Raw genomic sequence first — 25,231 nt, 5'->3', positions numbered from 1 at the left:
ATACTGAAATAACTTTAGATTTAGAGGAAGCTTTTAAACATCCCTACTCCCTTCTCCCATTTTCCAACACATGCAGTTTGAGGCTTTAAGTGACCAAGGTTAAAAACAGGATAACAATATAGGAACAAAAAATTTAATACTTTTCAAACTAAAGTGATCTAAATATTTTGGGGAAGACATGAGTTAAACATATATTAAAGAACCAAGCTCTACAATATACATGCAAGTGTGTGTGTGTGTGTGTGTGTGTGTGTGTGTGTGTGTGTGTGTGTGTGATTCTAATTTGCAGATAAAGAAGGACAATAGATACCAATCTTCTGGCAGGATGTAGATCTGACCTTTGACCCCAATGTCCATCTCTAGCATCCCATCACTATACTATGATTCGTACGGTCCAGAAATGGAGGCCACCTATAACAGTTACTTCAGGGAAAGTTGGGAGAACGAGCCTTTGATAGTAGAAATGGAAGACAAGACCAGAGAGGAAACAGTAGGAACTAAACTATGGAAGTTCACTCTACTAGAGAGGACTTTACGGTCTCGGGATTCCTGCCCTTTGATGTACTTGTCCAGAATGACTCCCTCTTCTTTAGTCAGGGCAGAGGCTATGAATACAGGCCCACCATATCCTCTGGGACTAAGTTATATGGTGTGGCAAAACTAAGTGAATTCTGCAGATGGAATGAAGATCCTTGGGACTCCCACACTTCCCCATCGATTTACACCTCAAACTTTCAGGCCATTGTCCAAGTCCATCCATTCTTTTCTTGCCTTTGCTTCAGCTTCCACTCTTGGGATTCTATGAAAATCTTGCTTTACTGAGTGATAACAGGAGCTTTACAGACAGATCAGTGTGACGTTTTGCCAGGAACTTTCAGGTGGCCTCAGTTTAAGGCTGCATGTAAGTAAGTTTCCCAGCAAAATGCTTTCACACAGAAGGTGAAAGGCAGTGGTGGGCATTAGACACACAGGAGTTAATCTTTGCAGACAAGCCTGGATCCCAGCCAAGAGCACAGCCTTGTAGTTCATGTATGATGGGTCATAAAGTATAGCTTGTGCAAGGCAAAGTACAAAGTTGCCAGCCTTTGATCATGCATAATGGAACATGGTTAATCTGTGACCAATGGGAAACATGAAACGTTTCTATGTCAAGTTTGGTCACTTGGCTACCGCTGGCTTTGACAGTAAAGTTAAATTTAATTATAAAATATAAGATCTCTTATAATAATTGTCCACCATGTACGTATGTATACCTTTTTCATTTATTTCATTCTCATGGTCTGTGGGCCTTGGACTTCTTAAACCCTTGCAGGAGTAAGTTGTAAGAATGGTTGCACTGTAACATGTCTAATACCAGTGTCAATTACATAACATGACATGGAGCAGTTTCATTCTTTCTAACATACGGCAAGTGGGAAAACATTGTTCCCACTCTTAATATGCAGACAAGATGCTACGTCATCCATTCATCCATTCATCAATCTATCTATCTATCCATCCATCCATCCATCCATCCATCCATCCATCCATTCTTCTGGTAATTCACTCTTCAATGAAATGCTCATTGAGAACATACAACATTTCATGTATCCAAATTGATTCTACATATATGTAATAGCAGTGCTAAGTTTGAGGATAACTTAGAAAAAATTAGCTTCAATTCCATTGTGTTCCTACACCAGCTGACAAGTTCTCAGTGGTAATGGGATACCAAGAACAGGGTGGAGACAAACCAGGAAGATTCTACTTGTGGGTGTCAGCTAATGGTTGGAATTTCCAACCATTCTGTCTGAATGCTCTAAAGGTCAGTGTGTCATCCCTCGTATCACTGTCTAGACCAATTAAAGTCACCCAATCACATTTTCAAAATTCCTTCACTTTTGCATCATCCCAGAAGTTATGGCAGGTCACCACATCTGTGGTGAAGGATAGTCAACTGTTTGATTATTTTAAGCTGGAAGGCTGCTTTTGATTAAATCCAGCAAGTACATTAAAAATAGCAGTATAAGTTGACCCACTATTAATGAAATACAAGTTATAAACCCAAAGAGCCTGATGGGGACTTTTAAAATAAGATGTATGTTATTGCGTGATGACACAAGCCAGTAGAGGTCTAAAACCTATCACCTTGACAAAATAATACAGGAATTAGGAGGAACTGAATGGGTGATACCTGTACAAATTAAGAATGCTTTCTAGAGAGAAAATTATGCTCCAGGAATAATTAGTAGGAAGAAAAATAACTTTTGTTTCTCTTGTCTTTTATTATCTCGTAACTTAATTTATGATTTTATATTTCAAGAACATTAGTAATCAAACATTTGATTTTAGTTCCTTTGTGACTTAAGTAAAAATTTACACCAGAATTAATTGAAAAGGCTACTATGAACCATTTTAAACCAAGCTTTATGTAAGTACATCAGAGGCATCATATATATATATATATATAAAACTCCTTTCCTTATGATATTCATAGATTTTAAAAAAATCCAATATTAGCCTGTACAAAGAGACAAAATCATTGTGTAAGCCATTACCTAAAAGCAAAACAAAAAACAAGAACAAACAAAAAACCAGAAGCAAGTCAAACATTGGTGACTCCAAACCAGAAAGACCAGCACTCAAGAATCTGAAGCAGGAAGATTGCCTTGAGTTTACTGGGATACAAAGTGAGACCCTGTTCCAAAATATAATATAACACAAATTAACATAATAAGAACCAGAAACAAATGAATCAGATTTAACCAAGAGCAGAGAAATCATGTAGCACAGAGTAACTGGCTCTAAGCTACTATTTGCAACACCATTTCATCACTGGAGAACAGCAACAAACAATGGCTGTCAAAGTCCCTTCCTACTCCCCAGAGGCTGACAGTGACCTGTGGTTTTAAGAAAGCTAACATTTCCTAGTGATGCAGGAAGTATTCTAAATGATACTATGTTCAATTCACAAGAGAACATTCTGAATTATACGTTATGTCTTCCGACAAATGCAGTCAGTAGGATATCAAGGTGCAAAATAAGCTGCCTGTACACACCATCAGAGTGGGGCTCCCCCTACACAAGCACCAGTTCCTTCCCGGATCCTCCTAGAAGTCACAGGGACCCAATCATATGGATGCGGTGTTCAACCTCTTGCATTCTGGCTGCTTAAAGGTGCTGACAAGATTGGTACTTTGTTCTGCTCCAACAGAAGTTGCCCAAGACACAGCTGCCTGCATCTCCTACTTCTCCTTAGGAAAATATAAACTCTGGCTCACTCCACTGTGTTATACCTGCCACGATGCCTCAAAAACACCCTGGATAGAGACTCTGGACTCATATTAGTACATTCTGCTACAGAGATTGCATCTTCAATGTCCCAAAGAAATGTTGGTAACATTACTTTTCAAATAACAACGCTGTCTTTTGTTGTTTTCTTTCTAGGAAGCAGACTCGAGCTTCCTAGGAGCCCAGTGGGAAGGAGACCTGGAGGCCTGCATCATACTGTTTTCAGAGTTATCTTCCCCATTGAGGCTGGTGCCTTTCAACATGCCTCAAAGCCTCCCTTCTTTCATGTGAGCTGTGCCTTGTGATATTTCCCTGTAGATTCAAAGAATAGACAATAGACTCTGGATGGGCCTAACCTTCTAATTACACGGACAAGCCCAGACAGCTCTGAATTCTAGAGAGAATGGAAGGGGCCTCAAGCCTCACAGGGTTATTTACTTTCCAGCACTCCTCCAGGGAATCTGTCAGTCGCTGGCTTTTGCAATTCGCTGGATGATCTGGCAGCTCTTTCTCTACACGGAAAACTCAGATGCAGAGCGTTAAGTTCATAACAAACAAAAGGTATCATGACTTAGGAAGAAATAGCTAAACCTTGGATGAGCCAATACTGTCTTAGGAATATAATTATTACAAGAGTCGTAGACGTGTGGACTGCAGTGCTTCAAGCTCGGGTTCACTTGCTAGCGTGAAATCGGGTCTGATCCATAGCCCCTCCTCCCAGTGGTGCCTGGATCCACCATTTGGGAGTCCTGATGCTCTGTTCAGTCTTACTGTTCTTCTTGGTGTGCTAACAGCATCTTCCACGCAGCCTCGCAGCCTTGGCTTAGTTCTCAGCAGGGAGGGTTCTGCTTGTCTTGAGCTTCCATAGTGCTAGTTGTTGGGCTCTGACAGCCAACATCATGCTTCCCTTCCTCCCAAACTCCCTACTGTACAGAGACTGAGGCATTCTTCCCAGGAGCAGGGAATGCCTGCCCAGATACTTAACCCGAACTTCTCCCACGGTCCTCTTCCCATTATTCTGTGAACCTTTGTATTTCTACAAAGACCCTACAACTCTATCTGCAACTTTCTACATGTCTGAATTCTAATTCTAACCTAGTTTCAACTCCTTTCTGGTAAGGTTCTGGGTCCCATAGAAACAATCAGATTTGAAACACTAGAAAATGTATAAGGATGAAAATAACTCGCAGAACTCTCCACCATACACTATAAACTGGAGGCTGGCTTGCCGGGCCATGCAGAGGAACTCGAGGCAGATGGTGTGCCCAAGCTTCACGTACCATGGGCCACTCACTATGGTTTGAGTTCTATCCAAGAATAACTCAGCTATGTGTCTTGACTCAGGCCTAGAATACCAGCATAAGAAAGTGCTGAGTTTGAGGCCAGCCTGGGCTACATAGTAAGATTCTATTTTTTTTAAAAAAGGTAATTATTTAGTAGCACTAATGAGAGAGCAGGTGAAATCCATCAAATGAATAAACAAGTGTTATTACATAATAACGGTTATCAAGAGACAGAATGTAGCCCAGAGTAGTAACTAATGTTTCCATCATTCTCAAAAAACACCCTTACACAGAGGAACTGGAAACAGGTGGTGTAAGAGGTACGTCTTCAAGAGTCAATACTCCGCTTCATCAATTGGAAAATGCTTGTAACTCAATTACAGGCTCAAAAGGGTAAGGTGCTTCATGGTGCTGGTTTTGGTTATTTGGTTATTGTTATTGTTTGGTTATTGGTTATTTTGGTTTTCGGCAGGATCTCAATATGCAGTCTTGACTGCCCTAGATCTCAGCGATCCACCTGCCTCAGCTTCCAAAGCTCTGGAATAAAAGGGATGGGCCACTATGGCAGCTTCGAAAGTATGAGTTTTTAGATGTCTCGACCAATGACAATCTGGCCGAACGGTTGTGTGTATGTGCGTACACATAAATACATATTTATAAACACACAGTAATCTCCAACGTTTAAGACCCATGTCTGATCTAGGGCTACTGTTGCTGTGACGAGACACCATGACCATGGCAACCCTTAGATAGGATAACATTTCATCGGAGCTAGTTTACAGTTTCTGAGGTTTTGTTTATTATCATCGAGGTGACACAAAAGCAGAGACAGTGCTGAAGAGGTGGCTAAGAGTTCTACATCTCAACCGTCAGGTGGGAAGAACGGGTGAGTCACTGGGCCTGGCCTGAGCTAAAACCTCAAAGCCCACCCCCAGTGGCACACCTTCTCTAAGGATGCCGCACCTATTCCAACAAGGCCATGTGCCCCAATCCTTTCAAAAATCATTCAGAAATGCTCTTCATTTATCGTGTATGGAAACTGACCTCAAAGTACAAATCATTCCCTGGCAGACTGTTTCATATACTGATCATTTATTCGTAATGTGAGATAAGTGGGTAAGACAGATTTAACTCACGTTCTTGAAAAAAAAAAGCAGACGGAATTTGACTAGGTCTGTAGACTACACAAGAAGTTTCTATTTCTCGTTCATTTACTTTTTCTATGTGCAACCTCTTAACAACGAAAGAGACAATCAACCTGCTTCAGTACAGAGCTATAAAATATGAAAAGGAAGTGAAACACTACAGTGGTCACTTACCACCAAGACAACCATGTGCACTGACATCTTCCTATTCACTCTGGCCATCTAAAGACCACTTTGTATTTCCACATCGAGTTGTTGGTAAATTGGGAAGGAAACGTTAGCTGCTGTTTCTACTTCCTCATTGCCCCCTAATTACCTTAAGAGCAGATCTTCTAGTGAGACAACTCCCTCCAGGCCAGTTACAATCAAGTCTGTTCTTGGTCTCCACTCTGCAGCCAGTTCACCTGCAAATTTCCCGTGTGCTGCTCCTCAGGGTCCACTTAACCCTTCGCTGCTCAGGGTCCTGGAGGGCAGATCCTGCAGGTCGTAACCCACAGCTCGGCGGTCCCCTTACACTTGCCTTTGGCTTTACTTTAGAAAGTTGGGCCAGGCTGTTTCCTGCTCCCACCTCATGCTCTTCTCCTTCTGGTCCCTTCTTCAGGCTCCAGGGACCCTGCCATTCTTTGTTGTGCACCCCTCCTTGACCCCCCTTCCTGGGAGGACCTGGAGGTATCTATTCCTGTTAGAACTCTGTTGACTCTACAAGCCCCTCTCTGTTGCCTTCATGGCTAGATTCTGGATTTTGTGCTATTCTCATCTAACTTTACCATCAAATATACTCCTGTTGGGCATTACCTTCATAGCTCTCCACATACTTTCCTGGTTTTTGTCTGTTTGTTTTTGACAAATGCTATATTCTCATTGCCAAGTTTCCTGCTTCATTAGAAGGCACAGGAAAAGCAGAAAAGTGTGCTTCCAGTATAACCCTACCCCTGCAGATATATGACACTCAGTAAAGCATATTTCTTTGTTTTCTTAAAAGAAATAAAATTGCAATTTTTAGAGGAAACATGGGGGATACCCTATAAGATAATAGATTGGCTGTAGCAATTTTAAATAGAACAGCAACAGCACAGAAACAACCTTTAAGTATCAACAGATGGGACTACTTGAGAACAGAAAGTTTTGGCAAAGCAAACGGATGGTCTAACGAACCGGAGAAGACTTTTACTAACTACACCTGAGCAAGGAAATAAATACCTAGAATTTAAAATGAATTGCAGAAATGAAATGCCAATAAAAATACCCAAACTACCCATCAACAAACAGGCAAATGAACGGAATGAACGCTTATAAAAAGAAACAGGAATAACTAATTAACTACTTTAAAAGTGTTCAACATCTCTAGGCCTTGGAAGAATACAAATGGGAACTACTTTGACAAAGCACCTCACCCCAGTCAGAATGGCTATCGTCAATGAATCTGACAAGAGACTGAGAGGATGTGGAAAGAAAGAAACCCTTATTCACTGTTAGTGGGGACTAAATACAACCATTGTGGAAGTCAGCCTTGAGAGTTCTCAAAAATTAAAAATAGAACTACCATATGGCCCATTTATTTTACATCTGGGCATTTATCCAGAGAACTCTACATACCACCACTGAGATATTTACACACCGTGTTTATTGATTCATCACAGCAAAGATCTGGAATCAACATATTTGTCTGCCAACACATGAGTGGACAGTGGAAATCCGGCTGATGTGGCTGGAGCGATAGCTCAGCAGTTAGGAGCCTCGTTCTTGTGGGGGACCTGATTCAATGCCCTGCGCCTCCACGGAAGCTCACAACCACACACGACTCTAGTGTCAGGGTATCCTATGCCCTCTTCTGACTTCCATGGCTACCAAGCCCTGACAGGAGGCACGGATATACCTGTGAGCAAAAAGTCATATACATAAAGTAAAATCAATATTAAAAAATAAAATTTGTAGTGCAGACACACACCTGCACACACACACACACACACACAAATGCTATTTATCTCTAGAGAAATATAAAAGCACAAAAATTTCAGTAAAATGAATGGACTGAGAGTGTATAATATTAATCAAGGTCACACAATTTCAGAAAAAGAAGCATGTTCTCCCTCATATGCAGGGTCTGGCCAACAAAATATATGTTCACATAAACATATGTACATGTGGGTGCAAGTATAGTGTGTTAAAAAAAGGATTAAACATTAGGGGATGAAGAAAGGCTGAATGCAGGAATAAATTAGTTACAAGAAACAAGAGCATTCTACATATTATTTTGTAGCTCGTTAGAAATCTATATTAATACTTTAGGGAGTTTCATAGTATTACAGAGGAAAAATGTGTTGTAATTTATTTAAACATGTCCTCATTTGAGAATGTTCAGACTTTTTTCCTAAATGTTTTTAAAGTCTGAACTTGCTACAGGGTCAGCAAGATGCTCAGCTGGTAAAGGGCTTGCCATGTAAGCCTGATAACCTAAAGTCAATCCCAGAGCACACATAAAGGTACAAGCAGAGAACTGTCACCACAAAGCAGTGCTCCTATGCCTATGCCTGCACATGACCTCCATCACACGCATGCACACAAATAACACTCATAATAATGATAATAAAATTTAAACTGCTACAGTAAGGACCTGTGTGGGCACATACATTCACTTAAGCAAAGTTCTTAAAGGTAGGGTCACTAGGTCATGCTTATACAGAAGTCTAATGATAAATCTTTGATTTGATAACTCTATTATATATTCTTTCTTATATTCTAGATATAATAAGGTAAATGCTATTTCTGAAATTTCTCTACCCTCCTTGCAATTACAGGTAACTTTCTGTGTATACCATACCTTCTGAAGTTAGCTAAATATGTGTCTATGTCTATTGGTATTTGGAACTCTTAAAAATTTCAGCAAATGACAGCAAACCTCAATATTTATATGCAAAGAACCTATATCTTCTCCACACAACATAGTCCCAAAGACTTGACAGAAGGATTAGATACAATATAGTCTTTGACATGAGTGCCTCTCAACTCTAAATAAACTGGCATTAATTACATCTTTTATGAGCACAAGAATTGGTCAAATGATTTTTAACATCAAGGAACTTGATACTTGAGGCATGTGCTTCCATCACGCTTTGCTAACTCCAAAGAACAAAAAATCCTAAGTTTGCTCAACAACACTAGAAAGGCTAGATGTTTCCTCAGTGTGGTAAGCCAGCTGTCAGGTGATGCTGTGCCATTAAAGGAGCTTATTTTCAGTTAAAGATACATGAAAACAGGAAACTAGAAAAGAATCTCAATGTTAAGCTCCCAAAACACTGTTACATAGCTTTACACAACTAAAAATCCCTCAAAGTTATTTTAAGGAAATACATATTTCTTAGAGGCTTGGTAACATGAAGTTACCTCTGTCATCAAAGCAAGGTCCCGTAGAACCATCAGGGAGTGGTCACTAGACGGATACATGAGAAGAAAAATCTAGATACTGTTCATATTTAGTGTATGCTCTGCTTGATCAACCTGTTAGAAATTCCTTATGGAGCTCGTAGGATGAAGAGTTAGAAAATTTATAAAGCCAACAGGAGATGGATCAATGGCTTTTCTGATGCCCTTATGTTATGTCCTGCATGGGCAATGACATTGGATTCAAATGCGTGGTCTTGTAAGATGTGGATTTCACTTTGTACTCAGAATTAACTACTTGTCTGTAACTCGAGAGTCTTCCAACTAGAAACAGATATTTTAGTCAAAAATAAACGAAAACAGGAAACCTGAAAGTAATACAAACACTAAACTGCAAGGATGTAATCCTTCACTTGAGTAATTAAAGAGTGCTTTCAATTATCTTACTCTCTTCACTTCAGTGAAAAACCTCGCTGTGATTTCCACAGGAAACACATGTCCACAGACCATAAACTCCATCTAGTTAATAGCTAACTTGGGGAAGATGGGAGTTGGATTCAGATGAAGGACCACTGTAGGGTGATGGTAAATGAGTTACCTCTGAACAGCTGGCTGCTACTGTCTGAGGCCTCTGCTGAGACTGAGGGGGGTGGATGTGGAAAGCAAGACAGAAGCATCCAGAAAGAGGACAGTCTCTGAACTCACCGCCAGCAGGAGTAACTAAGATGTGGCTAGAACTCTGGGTACAGAATGGGGAGTAAAAAGAAGAAATGGGACAAAAAGATATACCATAGATCCAAGGTGCTAGCTAGAACTCTCCCTTTATCCATGTTTCTCAAGACAGTGCCAGTAAGACAAGTTCTGAGAGTCCGAGGACAAAGTCTGAGATAATTACTACAGAAAGGAAGGTCTCGTCTACTCTGATTGTCCTCCCACTTTCCAACCCCTTATATAACATTAGCTGCATAGGAGGTCTCCATGGTAGAGAATCCCTGTGATTTTTATAATTGGCTCCTAAAAGTGCTTCCTAAGATCCCAATGGAAGACTGGGCCCAAGTAAAAAGAGTGGTCATGAACAACTACATAGAGAAGCCACATGGAAAATGGAACTATCTGTTCAACATGTCCTCAGTGGGTCCACAGTCCATTGCCAACAGAAACTGAATGTCTTCTTCTGTGCGTACAGACAACTAAGCTTAACCCTTACTAGCTTATAAAGGATGGGCTTTTATAACATAAGAACCTGTAACAAGTGACAAGATAATCCTAAATTAAGGGGCAAAAATCTTATGAAATACCAAATATATTCAATGCAGAGACTCTGGGAGAGGACTGCATAGAACCCTAGAGTTTGATGTGATTTCCGAGTCATAGTTTCTTTTCCTGTTGCTGTGATAAAGCACCCTGACAAAAGCAACTTAAGGGAGAAAGGTTCGTCTTGGTGCAGAGCTCTTCATGGCTGGGAAGCCTAAGCAGCAGGAACTTGAAGCAGTTGGTCATTCTGCATCCACAACCCAGAAGCAGAGAGCAATGAATGAATATATGCTGGTTCTCAGCTCACTGTCTCCATTTTATATGGCCCAGTATTCCCTGCCAAGGGATTGATCCCAACCACAATTATGATAGATCTTCCCACACCAATAAAACATAATGAAGATACTATCCATAGGCATGGCCTGAGGTCCCCTCCCAGGTGAATTAGACTCTCAAGTTGACATCCACACCATCCATCACACAAACTTTAGAGTTAAGGCAACAATTCCTCACTCAGCTCCCTCCTCTAACTCCACCAAGCTTGGCTGCCAGCTGATTCTGATCTTTCTGAGGCTGCATCTGTGCTCAGAAAGTATTTTTGTTATTAGAGTTCTGTGTAGTGCATGATATGAATTTTTACAACTCTATGACTTTCATATTGAGGCAGAAAGTGGCAAATTTTCCTGAACTAAGATCAGCATATTACATGAGGAGGATGGAAAATCATTCACCACATTAAAAAAAAAACTCCCTGCATGAGGGATATAGAGAAATTTATAGAACGTCACAAGTTCAAGAAAAACAGAAAGCTTCTGGCAACTCTTATTTTCTAGATCAACATTTTTATCTCAAAATGTTGCAAGACTTTTCTATAAATGAAATTCCAGTACCTTCCAAGAGATCATAGATCATTTACGAGTTATCTCCTAGCTTAAGACGATAACCATATGTTGCTGAAGAACTGATCACTTCACCTGCACAGTGGCATTCAAAACTCTGAATGTTCGGGCACGCTGGCTTGGGAATGCCGAGGGTACAGGATTAGGACTCCTGATTGAATGCTCAAAATTATTTTCATGTAAAAATTTTACATTACATCAAACATTATACAAGTCAGAGGAGCTCATTAGCACCTCGTGCATGAAGAATGGAATTATTGCTCTAGTCACAGTAGTAACCACAGTAGTAAATAAAGTATACTTAACATTCAACAGCTGCTTAGTGTTCCTATGGGTGGCTAAATAGAAAAGGATTTTGGAAGAAAACCTGAACCAATTTCCTTTTTAAAACAGTATGTTTTGCTTACAGAGTTAGTATTGCATGGAGCCCGACTGGCCTTGGACTCTCTCTGTAACACAGGCTGGCCTTAAACAACACTCTCTGCAGCCAACGCTAGTCCTAAACTGATGATTCTATTACTTCAGCCGCCCCAAGTCTAGGTTTATAGACATGGGCCAGCACACCATGTACTCAAGTACCTTCAGATCAAATTGAATGCTTCCTTCCTGGTTAAAAAAATTGTCACAAGGGGTTGGGGATTTAGCTCAGTGGTAGAGCGCTTGCCTAGGAAGCGCAAGGCCCTGGGTTCGGTCCCCAGCTCCGGAAAAAAAAAATTGTCACAAATCATGTCACAAATTGTTTATAGAAGACAACCAAAACCTAGTTAGCTACCGACTTGTGAGTAAAAACACTGTGCCTTTGTGATTCTGCTTAGAGACTCCCTAGAATGACATCCCTGGCATCACTAGTAGAATTTAGGTCAATGGGCCAATTACTCGGTGCTAAGATCAAAGGCAGAGACAAGAGGCTGCTTCTCTGCCAGGTCCTTTTGGAGTCTTGGCTTTAAGCAATTGTGGAGGCAACTTTATGTGCCACAAACAAACAAATCTCTAAGCTCGTATAAAGCATTCTAGAAACAACGTCACCCTTAGTTCTCTGGGTCAATAGCATCTTTATCATCACCCCTCAGCCCCTTCACAATTCTCAGTTTTCCTGTTACGACTGAATGACACAGCCCTAGGACTATCAGTCCTTTGTTAATCAGCAAGTGTCTTAGCGGCAGGAGTGGATCAATAGTTGTTGAATCTCCCAAGAACAGATCTAAACAGCTTAAACAGAGACTGACCTGGTGGCAACTGGTGCTGGGGTGGAGCTGTGATCTTCTCTGACCCCAAGCTTTTTTCGGAAGTTTCCTCAGATACCAGCCAAGTTTGGCTTGCTCTGAGGGAAGTCGGGCTGGCTCCTTTGGTCTCCGTGACCTTTGTAGAAGATGGTGCCTCCAAGGTGTCAGCAGAGGGGAGCCCAAAGGAGACACCGTTCTTTCTACTAGGGTAATCATTAAAGACAGCTTCCCCCTCCCTAGGCAGCGGAGGGAGCAGGAGGATCCTATGGTGCTGCTGTGGGCTGGAGCACCTTGGAGACAGAGGCGAGGGAACAGGTGACGGCCGTTTGTGTGCGCTGGACTGAGGCGATGAATTATTAAATACCATGCCGAGAGCTGTTGGAGCCTGAGGGGTTGGCTTCTTCTCATCGCATTTGGGTTGTGGGGAATCAGGGCCTACCGTGTGGGGCAGGTCCAGAAGCAGGAATTTATGGCCACTCTGTGGTAGCCCAGCCTTCCTTTGGCTTCTAGTTTCTGGGAAAGCGTGGATGGCCCTTGTGTTGAGAGAGAAGCCCAATCTTTTCCCCTCAGTGGCTTCGTCTAACTTCTCACTCTCTATCACCTTGCGGAGAACCTTGTTCACAGCGCCCTCGGTGCTTGCTGGTTCTTTGGTAATGGAGGCTCTTTCTGTGGCTGAGGACCGCAATGACTTGATCCCTTGCTGCTCCTCCCCCAGCGTCCTGGAACTTAGAGTCTCAGCCTCATCTCCTGGGAGGGTGAGGAAATCAGCTTTTGGGATAAACTCAGTTTGGGACTCTGGGCAGAAGGCAACCCTTCCCTTGACATCATGATGTGCCCTAACTATTCTTTGTACTGGAGCAGATGGTTCCTTGACCTTGGCCACCACTTTGGAAACGGGTTTCTTACTGCAAGTCCGCTCCAATGACTTTGACTTCCGAGTCCCGCTGCCCCACCTCTCTGCCCCTGGAAGTTTCTCATGATTTTCAGACAGATTTGGTTGTGGGGGCTCCTGCTTGGGAGAACTCTTGAGTTGCCCTCCCACGTCAGTATCTCCTACCTCGGTTGGGCTGCTGTCAGGGGACAGAGGTCCTTCAAGTTCAGTGTCCTCTGAGGTCTTCCCAGAGTTTCCGAGGCCCAGGTCTGCATCTGGTGTCCTGAGGATGTTGGCAGGGCAGCTCTCTCTTCTCCGTAGCGAAGAAGAGGTAAGTGTTCCCTGCGGAACTAAATTTCCTCTTTCTTCTAGGAGCCGGAGATTAGGCCTAGCTCGAGGAGAAAAGGAGCTACTGGAACAGACCTGGTCCTTCCCCATCTGAAGAGCTGACTCCTGGCAGCCACGCCCTTTCCTCCTGGTTCTTTTCTGCCCGAGCTCCTCTGGGCTCTCTCTCCTCCTGCCAGACCTCCGGGGCTTTTTGTTCTCTTGGGAGCTCCTCCTAATGAGAGAGCTCACGGGGAGTTCTCTGCTCCAGTTGCCAGCACTCTGGAAATAGTCGTCAGTGGGGGCAAGGCTTACTGACAGCTCCTGCAACTTCCCCTCCTGGTTCCCCATCGAAATGCCGAGGATGTTGTCTGACCTCAACAGATTGTCCAGTAGCCTCTCCTTCTCAGCTGTGAGCTTGTATAGCTCTGTCAGAATGTTTTTTGTGGGAGTCTGTTTGAAAAATATGTCGCCTGGATGTTCGTTCGGCTGCTGGCTGAGGCTGGTGATGTCTGGCCCCTCCCTGACTTGGTAGCAGTTGTGGAAAGCGTTATTGGATCTGTCTAGAGTTACAGTGCCCTTGTATGAAAATCCTCGGACTTCCCCTTTAGGAAGATAGAAGCTGATATAGCAGAGTTCAGCGATGGGGTTATGCAGCTGGAGGGTGCAGTGAGTGCCTTCCATTATGCCTACCTAATTATTCATGCTGTGGAGATGCTGGTCTGTGGTCAGCTCCAGTGGGGAGGCATGTGATGGTGGCTAGGCAGAGAAGGCAGCTGACAGTCCTTTCCCGAAATGAGGCTGCCTGTTAGAGAAACACAGGAAGAAAGCTGCTCGTCTAACAGAGTGCAACACATCACAGGCCAACATCAATCAGAGCATAACCATGCAGATCCTCCCTTTCTGGCCAGGAGCCTGACTGCAGCTTTGTAGGTTCCTACCCACCTTGATCAGGAGGTATTGATCAGGAGGTATTGATCGGGAGGTATTTCTATAGCTAAGACATGGGAAAGGGCTTTCATTTTAGCCCCAGCACAGGTCCCCTTTCTTCATCTTGGAACCCACTGTACAGCCTAGAGCCAGTCTGTCTACTTCTTCAGACCACAGTCTCTATTCTTCTATAAAACAGCTAGTGAGCCTTCCAGGAGCTCTGGGAGAATAGGACTTTGAGAGTCTTAGAAATGATAGTTGTTTCAATGACTTGTGTTTAGAACATGATTTTCAAAGATGATAAGCTTTTGTTATCATAAAAAAACATTTTAAAAGTCTCTTCCTTCAAAGCACAACCGTGTGGAGTAAAAGTATCAGACCAGGATACCTGAAGAGGGATGAAGCTTCAGGTCTGCTCAACTCTGCAAAGTTCTATCAAAAAGCCTTGTCCAAAAAATACAAAGTGTTCCATTTAAAAGTTTAAAATTAAGGAACTCAGGAGGCTTACTCAAGTTTTGTCTTGTTTTGAGACAGGTCTTGCTATATAGCCTTGGCTAGCCTGGAACTTGCTATGTAGACTAGGCTGGACTCAAACTTGTGATGATCTTCCTGCCTCTGCCTCTCAAATGCTGAGATTAGAGGTGTGCGCTGCCACGCCCAGCTGGATTTTGCTTGGCACTTGTTTTCCCTTTCTACCTGTTTGCTACTTGAAGCTAAGTGAAAAGGAGAGACAATACTGCTGGTCCTTAGGGATCTTTCATGGACGTGGTTGGAAATGTCACCTGAGGGGTGTTATGTGATTTGAAGGGGTCCCAAAATGTCTTCATAACTAACACCTTCACATGCAAATATGAGCTTAGAATTCCATACTGTAACACTTCATTTTGTAAGTTAATGTACCACCCAGCCTTCAAGTTTCTCCCACTTGAAGGACAATCTCCTAGGAATAACAAAATAACAATCATTTAACCACTGATACAGCTTGTAATTTACTTTCCCCAAGTGTTTTTTTTTTCTTAACTTGTTTTAAACTAGAAAAAAAAAGTTATGTAAGAGTACATTTCGAGTCCAGACAGGAGGAAGAATATGTCGTGAAAACTCCTTAAGGAAAACACAAGAAGTCAAGCAATGAAGTGGTGGGTGGGTGTGAGTGGGTGGGGTCACCTGGTCAAGACTGAAGTGTCACGAGGATTCAGAGATTACATAATTTTAAATAAGAATATGTCTGCTTGCTTGAAAAGCCCACTTCCTAAGAGACAGGATTCCTAGAGATTGAGTACACAGTCACAGATACTTTTATTTCATATTCACTTAATCGAAGGGCCATCAGGGCACAAGGAGAAGACGCACAGAAGAGATGTGAAGTCAAGACAGGCCTGGCCCTCCCAACAGCTGCACATGGTCTGCTCTCATTTCGCTCATTACATACTATCTTTAAAATCTCTCTAAAGTGCTCACTGTTGGTACATCCTAAATATGCATGTATGTAGCGACACCTGACAATCACCAGCACTCATTGGAGAGGCAATCTTTCAGTCTGTGGTTTACACCAGCAATGGAGTTCCATTTATGAATTCTCAGACACACTGAAAGGAGGTACCAGACGTGCTGTTGTGATTTGTGAGAACCTGAGAGTCCCTCCTCTGCCTTCAATTATCCCCTCCAGCTCACGGTAGCTCACTGACTTCCCTGAGCCATGAGAAGTGTCTACAAAGGTAGAGAAGTGCACTGTATACTTTTCAGAATCCTTTCCTTGTACCAGTCCACAGTTCAAGTCATAATTTCAAGTAGGACGAAGACTGCCTAGTGCCTCTTCCCAAGGAAGAGTTACACTTACACAGACTTATACTTTGAATTCACCATCTCATTTAATCAGCATGGCATCATTTAACAGATGAAAAAATATTGAAGGTCAGAGACATAAGAAAATTATCTACGAGGATTTCCCATAAGAAGCAAATTTTAAAGTCAGATCTATTCCTGCCCCCCCATTGATTTGTGGGTAAATCTGCTGCTCTCCCTCTACTGCTTCTACTGGTGAACCGAAGACCCTTTTGTTATGTCAATTTAATGTAACACAACCCCCACTCCACACCCCTTTGTCAGGGAGGGCATCATATACATCCTCACCGCCTAAATCTCTCCCAGTCGGCCCCTCTATGCTCTCAAACACTTACTGCTAGCTAAGTTAAACCAGAGGGTCCCTCATCCTAGTCCAGGGCTCCTCTTCCTAGGCCCATGTGGGCCCCTTTGTTTTTTACTTTACAGTTTTTAGAGGCAACTGGACGCCCACCTAGAAGTTAGGGAACACTAACTAGCTTTAGCCTTGGCTTATGTCATTTTATGCCTGGTCTGGTTACATCTTTGGCTGTGTTTTCTTTCTCACTCCTGAACAGTGTATCAGGGCTTCCTGTAGGCTGCCACCCAATAACGAGTGTCCAGTGTTTTGAATGCAGAACCGCAAGAGCAAATGGCCAACAGCAACAGCAAGGCAGAGCAGGCTCCTCCCCCTCCACCTAGCGCAGAGCAATGGAGGAGATTCTGCTGCTGAGAATTCAAAAAAACACACCTAAAACCCTTAACCCGAAAATTTCTGTGCCGCTTTGTTCAAAGGCTTGTTCTCCCTAGCAGGAACACATGAAACAATGTTTGTGCTTTTTAACCCCCAAAAATTGTTATAAATTTCTCAATTTGTTTATAATTTCTCTTAGCTTCAAAAAAAATCATACTTTATCTACCCCAAAGGTCAAACCATTATTTAATCCTCAATTAACAACAAGTTTTCTTTTATAGACAAACAGTTACTGCATATTCTAGATACATAATTAACATGATATTTTCTCCTCAGCTACCTAAAACAGATAAATTCTTAACTCTTCCTTTTGCTTTCCTTAATACTTAAAGGATTCCTTCCTCAAACATCCTTGCCTTGTGTCTAGGGCCATAACAACAGACCACCAATGTGCTCCCAATCGAACTGTTACAGGCTTAACACCTACAGTACCCACCCTATACAGGCATCACCCTGTTGGGGCTCTGCTCCCCAGTGATGAATATTCTACAGGTTTATCTCTACAAAAGGAAGAAAGACAATGCTGCCACTCAGGCCAGACAGACCTGCCATCTCCTGGGACCTGCCTGGGGCTGTGAAGCTACTTTGGTCCAGACACATCATCTGACGGAAGACTTTCGAGACAAGCAGACACTGAGTCACATAGATGACACATAGATGGAGACCTGAGGCTCTCCAGCAACAGATGAACTCTCTCAGCAGAGCCTACTGGCTATGGAACTTGGAAAAACTTGCATGGTAGTAAGGAAAACATTATGTCTACATAGATAAATCAAATATTGTTTAAAACCAATGTTAATACCCTCAAAAACTCTGTACAAACTCACCGTCAATTTCAATCCACTGAACAATTAGTTCAAGAATCCCTTGCCTTCCTAGCTTCAACCCCTTGCTACCCCTCTGGCTTATGTTGTGTTCTATTTTAATAGTTATACCCCAGCCCACCCAAAATTTTTACTAAAGATGACATAATAGACAGTCACTCAAATGACACCCCCCTTTAAAAAAAAGAAAAGGGAGGAGTTGTGGGGCAGTGGAGCCATGTCACCAAAGACTGGGAAGGTGGAGTGGGTTCAGAAACACGGGAACCCTCAGACCTGAGGAGGGTAGAAGTTTCGCTCATTCCCGACCTGGGCTCCTGTCCTGGAGCACGTGACCATGGCCCCCCATGGGAAGATCGTGACCTTTAGTCACGTAGCACAGAGTTCTCCACGCCAATACGCTTCCCGTCCTGGAAACTCCCTCTGCAGAAGGTATTCAATCTCTGGGCCAACCTAAGTACGTTGTGTGCATCCATTCTCCACAATGAACAATAAATAAACAATACAGACAGACAGGTGAGGACTGTCTCTCTCATCAAGAACCATTGGCGGGGCGGGAGGGGGGGAGCGTTTGTCATACAGAGCCTTGCAGCCTAAGTCTCCTGCATCATTCCTGACTCCACTAGGTTGGTTCCCAGCAGTGACTGATGCCCTGGAGTTTGGGAGCACAAGCTTCCAGCCTCACAGTTTCCATCCCAGAACCCCAGAATAATGGGGAGCCCAACTCTTGAATTCCATCAACAAAGTTCACTGCATCCACACACACAAAATGTCTGTTAGTCCCAATCACAAAATTCAAGCTAAAGATTAGGAAATTATGATATGGAATTTTAGAGCAAAAAGTACAATGCAAGGCATAAAGCTACCATTATAAAAGAAAGTCTTCCAATTAGCGTGGCATCTCCATCCTTCACGAGACTTTATCCTAGAGAGTCTTTACTGTATCTGTGAGGCCGACACCTGTAGCTGTATTGGTTTTATGTCAACTTTAACACAAGCTAAAGTCATCAGGGAAGAGGGACTCTCAAACGAGAATGTACTTCCTAAAACTGACCTGTAGGCAAGTCTGCTAGGTGTTTTCTTGATTAATGATTGATGCAGGAGAGCCAGCCAGCCCACTGTGGGTGGTACCAACCCTGTGTAAATGGTCCTGATTTGTGTTAAAGTAAGCAAGCCAATAAGCAGCACTCCCTGCCTCCAGACTTCTGCCCTGAGTGCCTGCCCTGATTCCTCACTGACGGAATATGACCTTGAGGGGTGTTTGAAGAAATGAACCCTTTCTGCCACAAGTTGCCTTTGTGACGCAGCAATGGATGTCATACCCAAGGCAGTATCTGTGATCAAGAAACTCCAAAAATCCTTACCCAGAGGAGGAAAGGGTGTGAACAAACGAACACTCTGCACCCTCTAAGGCACCGAGCTAAAAGAGGCTTGAAGGCACAGGCTCTAGCTTCAAGGATCCATTAGCAAAGAAGATTGTGGTGCTGAGTCATCGCACAGGCTTATTCCACTTGAGAAACCAGAGGGAGAAAAACTGTCTTACAGGAAAAAGGCAAAGCAAAAAGGCACAGAGTGTGGAGTGGCGTTCAGCGCCCCAGCTCCACCCTCCATGCTGAGCTGTTTCAGGCAGCATCTCCTCAGTCTGCTTTGACCCAAACACAGCCGCCCTGCAGGAGCCACACACACTGGACTGTACATCTTAATTCGGTGCATGAAAGAAAGGTTTTCTCTGGCTGTTCTCAGTGTCAAAGCACTTTGTTTCCCCAGGGACTCTCATGCCTCCCATTTCCTCTTGCTAACTCCCAGGCTTACATTTTCTCTGTGACAACACTGTGTGGTGATTTATTCCCTGATTCGTTTTCCAATAGCAAGTAGGTGACATCACTCTACTCCAGATGGAGCTATCTGTTGTGCCTCCTCATAATGAGAAATGATTGCCTTTTAGGAGATGGTATCCAATGCTCATAATGTATTTCACAAAATACCCGAAATAAGTTCAAAGAATCAGTTGCAGTCATCCTGTCTGCTGATCATACATTTCCTAATTGATTTTGGCTCTAAAAGACCAATACAAAGCTTTCTTCAGTTAAGTCACTAGCACAGTCATGACCTGGGACTCCATCTGGGCCCAATATTGCAAAAACTGATTTTCCATAATGTCCAATATTGAACTTTAAAAGTTCTACTTGTCCAATCAGGTTGATGCTTCACTCTTCATAGCATTCAAGCCACCAGAAAACAGACTTGTATGAATTCAGTTGATAAGTTCCCCTGCAGGTTAGACTTGGACTTTGACTTAGACTTTGAGAAACAATCATAGCAGGCTGCAGAGAGTAGTGAGGGAGGCCAGTGTGTTTATTCCTGGCTCCCATCCTGCTAGGCTGAGTTGTGCTGGGGGTGTGCACTCTAACGGAAGCCATGCCTCTTCTTGGGAACCAGGCACCTTTCTACCCACAGATCCTTTCTCTGGGTACCAGTTATTGCTCCTTCCCAATGCGTATTCAAGTCTAAATGCTTTAATTCTCCTTCTTGTGATCTTGGACAAATCCATGCCGATCTGCCCCCATTCCATCTACCCCGGGATTCAGTGTAGAGCCGCTACTTTGCATTTTGCTTAATTTCTCAAATAGGAACTACAGAAATGAAGGAAGACATACAATGCTCTGGATTTTCTTTCATTTGAAGAAACCTTTGTTGTTTTTTGTTGTTAACACACACCTTGTAAAAGTAGGACTGAGAGTGATTTTAAAAAAATCACTAAAATACAGATCAGAAAGAGACCCAACCCATAAGGCATCAAAAAAATATTCAGAGGCATTTTAAATGTGTGTAGCATTTGTCAGGCAGAAGAAAACAGTTCGAGTAGCCCCAGATAACTTAACTAAAAGGTAAGTTTGACAGACAGATGAAGAAAATGAATTGCCGAGAATTAGGAACATCACATAAGACAGAGAAATCAGCTAATACCAAGGGAAAATTCATTGTTTTTCAGATGTCTATCAAGAGAGATAATAGATAACATCAAGGAAGATAATATTGGGGCTGAACAAGTTTTAAAGATAAATGTAGTGGTTCTGGAGGCTGGAAATCTAAAAACATGACATGACACCTGATGAGAGCCCTCACACTGTGTCACCTTCTCCAGGAGGAGGAAGGACAAGAATGCACTGGCAAATGGAGCTAAACTTGCATCTAAGCCAAACCCACGGGGCTTGGAAGATAGCTCAGGGTTGGGGATTTAGCTCAGTGGTAGAGCGCTTGCCTAGCAAGTGCAAGGCCCTGGGTTCGGTCCCCAGCTCTGAAAAAAAAGGAAAAAAAAAGGAAAAAAGAAAAAAAAAGGAAGATAGCTCAGTGGTAAAGAGCACAGGCTACTCTTCCACATGACCCCAGTTCTATTTCCCACACCCAAGTGGTGGCTCATAACCATCTTAATTCAAGTTCCAAGGAATCTGATGCCCTCTTCTGGCCTCCATAGGCAGCAGGCAGGCAAGTACATGCAACATACAGACACTCACTCATACATATACAATAAAAAATTAAAAAATAACCTTGCTCTAACAAACTTTTCCCAGAATGACAATATTATTTGCTTATGAGGGTGGTGCCCTTACAGCCTGCAAACATACTATTTTCTCCCTTTATAAACAAAATGGCATTGGGGACTTGAGTCTCTAACACAGGAACTTTAGAGGGAAAAAAATTAAACCATAGCATGAGTGATGCCTTACTGCAGAAATATGTAAATTCGGGTTGTTTGAAAATCAATTCTAACTTCATGGGCGAATTATTCACGGAGCCTCTGATGAGTTTTGATCGGGGAGGTATGTTTAGCTCTAAATCCAAGGAAAATTAACTTGGCAGTAATGTCAGTGCAGACTGGAGTAGACTGGCAGGTATTCAAGCATGAGGAGTTAGGGGCATCAAATTCTGAACAGAAGTTGAGAAAGAAAGAAATGGGACGGGATTATGAGCTGGAAAGTAGTTTTTTCAGTAGAGCAAAAGATAATCCTGTTGTACTGTTATACTATTAGTGTGAAGGGCAAGTGTGAAGGGCAAGGAGAAGTGGTGGGAGGCACAGGAGGTATAAAGTCCCGTTTGTCATGTTGGGAAACGTAGGAATGGTTTTTTTTTTTTTTTTTTTTTTTTTGAGCTGGGGACCGAACCCAGGGCTTTGCGCTTCCTAGGTAAGCGCTCTACCACTGAGCTAAATCCCCAGCCCCTGGAATGTTTTTAAGGTGAATAGAAGAGGGCAGTAAGAATGGGGACACTGAGGGAACAAATGGGAGATGGAAACCAACACGAGATATCAGATAAAGGTAGGCCTCACAGGGAGGAGACACCATGGGTTCCAGGGTGCACGGTGTTAGAGCCATCACTGACAAGAAAGGTTGGTTTCATGCCAGTAGCTAAGTAAGAGAGAGAAGATGGTAATGCAGGAAGTGCTGAGGCTGACACTGCATACTCTCTCAACTTTCATGATTTTTTCCTCTGCATTACAAGTAGAGAAGCATCAAGACAGCTTGAATCTTGTATGTCTTTCTAACTCTATTTTTACTGTGAAATCCCACAGTCCAAGTTGGGTCTTAGTATGCTGGCAAGCATCTACTACAAATAAAATGGAAGCCAAATTTTGGTCAACTTATCATTTTAATTTGTAAATTCAGAGAGAGTTATCAAAGTGGGGGGGTGTTTTGTATTTTGGGGCCATTTTTATTGCTGTGCTGTTTATTTATTTACCCACTGATTTCAGATTCAGCAACCAACCTGCTCAGTTACCCAAATATGCTTCATGATATGCCCTGAAGAGCCCCTCAAAGACCACAGTGAATCTTCTCTATACCTCCCCTCTCCTCTTCCTCCTCTCTCTTCCCCCCAAGTCTCATTATATAAAGAAACTCTAAGTTTTCCACATTATCTACATGAGAACATAACGTTCCATACATCAGTGGGTCCATGTGACTATCTGCTTTACGTTATCTCTCTAATGTATGTATGTTACCCATATGAAGAAATAAACCACTTCTTCATGATTTGAATACAAATTAGATATGAGATTTATATTTATTGGATGCTCAAGGCTTTACCACAATGGCTGACCAGGTAGCACCTCACAAAGCAAGTTGGATATACTTCAACTCAAGTGAAAATTGGCATTTATTTTATGTTATAGAAATTCCCCAGTGCCATGAGACCTAGTTTGAAATGTTGGTAATTTCACAGTCAAAGTTCCAAAGGTAGGAATTCTAACTCTTCTGTGTACACTGGTCTGGTGCTTCCTTCTTGTAATGCTGTAAGAACACAAAATGAAGTGATAAAAATCAAATAAAAAGTCTTTTCAAATAAAAAAATCATTGAAAGACTATGAAAAGCCTCTTTTTTTTAGTGTTTCCTGCCTCTTAATTATCTTCTTTCCTCTACTTATTTTTGAGCATGCAACAGCACTTTCTTGTCAAATATACCTTCTTTTTCACAAGTGAACGCGTTTCTTACAGACTTGACAGCCTACTCCATGCAGTTCTCATCCCCCACCCTCATGGAAACTTTAAGTCAAAAATAATCACTGCATATGCTAAGAGAAACTTGTGTTTACAGATTGGAGAATGATCTTAAGAACAGCTTTGGTTAAAAATGGTCCCCCCATTATAGGATCAAGGCTTGAGGCAGGATCTTCTGAGGGACTCTCAGATTTGAAGCCCTATAACACAAAAGAAGGGAACTCAGGGCTCTAGAAAACTTCTCAGTCACCTCTCTACAGTCCTTTAGCGTCATCTCTATTAGAAGAAGTCCTCCTCTTTCATATCTCTTGTGTTCCATAGCTCTTGTGTTTATGTTTCACATAGGCTACATTTATTTATAGATCATAGTAATGTGACAATATAAAACGTGTAAGAAAAGTGGTTCAGCTTGAACTGCTATGTGAACCACACACCTCCCTAGCAAGGCAGACAGCCATTGTCATTGCCACTGTGCACACTGACTCCTAGTCACATGTGTAGTATTCAATAATTGTGCAACTCAAATGCAAAGGTTTCTAAACACCCAACAGAGATCTGAAACCACTCCCCACTTATGTGCAACCTTTAAAAGAAAGGAAACAAGAGAAACAAAATATCATCCAAGCAATATTTATTGTTCAGTAGTATTTAACATGCAAGTCAACTCAAAGTCGGCATTCTCCCAAGGTTTCTCACTTATGAGTTCTCAACTCTTCAGAGAGACATCCTTTTAGAATTACTTTTCTGATTAAACATTCAGGATCCTATAAGAGACTAATTTACAGGTAACAGTGCCATAGGCACACCTGATCCCTTGTTGTTACTATTCAGGGACACATTTTTATTCACACTTCACAAGCTCTGATGGTTACCGTGGGAATCAAAAGAGGTTCCTGTTCATCTTCATCTGGTGTAATATTATGGAATTTGCCATAAGAAATGTAATTTTGCAAAACTCCCATAACTGTATGCATACAGTGATTAAACAGAAGGATCTCCCTGAGATGGGAAGGAAAAGGGCAACCAAGTGAGGGAAGCCATGGCCATGAGCTGGAAGCAGGGGCACTCCATGCCTTTATAGCTATCATCTCCACGATGCTCTGCCAAGTTTTTCTTAGTGAACCAATCAAAAGATGGGGAGATAACATCTGAGGATGAACAATCAAAATCAAGACAGCTGATTTAATAAAAAATAGGTAGATTCTCGGGATAGAAGAGGGCGTGGAGAAGGAAAAGAACATTAGCCAGTGTCAGGATCCGGGCTGAGTGTATCCCAAACCTCATACACTGTTTCCATGGATGTATGAGATGGGGACTAGTAATTCTTCAACTGTACCCATGGGAACCCAAATCTGCAAAGCCGTTAGTTACAGAGTTGGAGCTTGAATCCTATTTGCTTAAAAAACTTTGTATGTAGAAGCTGTAAAAGACTGCACTTCCTAAAACTTCACTGATGCTGACTTTGTACGTCAAGACCTCGAGGGACCTCTAGCATCACCACTGATTTTTCCTTCCCTTTGGGAAGAGAATTATTGACAGTTTGTTGTGACTAACCTGCTAACCATGATCTGTGTGCAACTTGACCAGAATATAAGTTCCATCTAGCAGCAGAGGTAAAGAACATGTAACTAACTTTTTCTTCTTTCTTTCCTTTCTGTTTTCTTTCTTTCTTTCTTTCTTTCTTTCTTTCTTTCTTCCTCTCTTTCTCTCTTTATTTTCTTCCTTCCTTCTTTTGAATATTGGCAATTTTGATAAATTTAATT

General features: G+C 42.3%; 1 protein-coding gene across 8 annotated transcripts in view; it reads right to left on the bottom strand.

The window, feature by feature from the left end:
• Positions 1 to 25,231, bottom strand: part of Fmn1 (formin 1) — a 384,534-nt gene that overhangs the window by 336,484 nt on the left and 22,819 nt on the right. For all 8 annotated transcript variants that reach the window (XM_063285290.1, XM_039106467.2, XM_063285289.1 and 5 more), the window contains one exon: positions 12,459 to 14,455. In XM_063285290.1, the coding sequence (XP_063141360.1) occupies positions 12,459 to 12,863 (405 nt within the window). In that variant the 5' untranslated portion in view covers positions 12,864 to 14,455. The remainder of the gene's footprint in view (positions 1 to 12,458; positions 14,456 to 25,231) is intronic.

The sequence above is a fragment of the Rattus norvegicus genome, chromosome 3, assembly GCF_036323735.1.
Source record: "Rattus norvegicus strain BN/NHsdMcwi chromosome 3, GRCr8, whole genome shotgun sequence".
In the NCBI taxonomy this organism is placed as follows: domain Eukaryota; kingdom Metazoa; phylum Chordata; class Mammalia; order Rodentia; family Muridae; genus Rattus; species Rattus norvegicus.
This window is presented reverse-complemented; position numbering and strand designations above follow the sequence as displayed.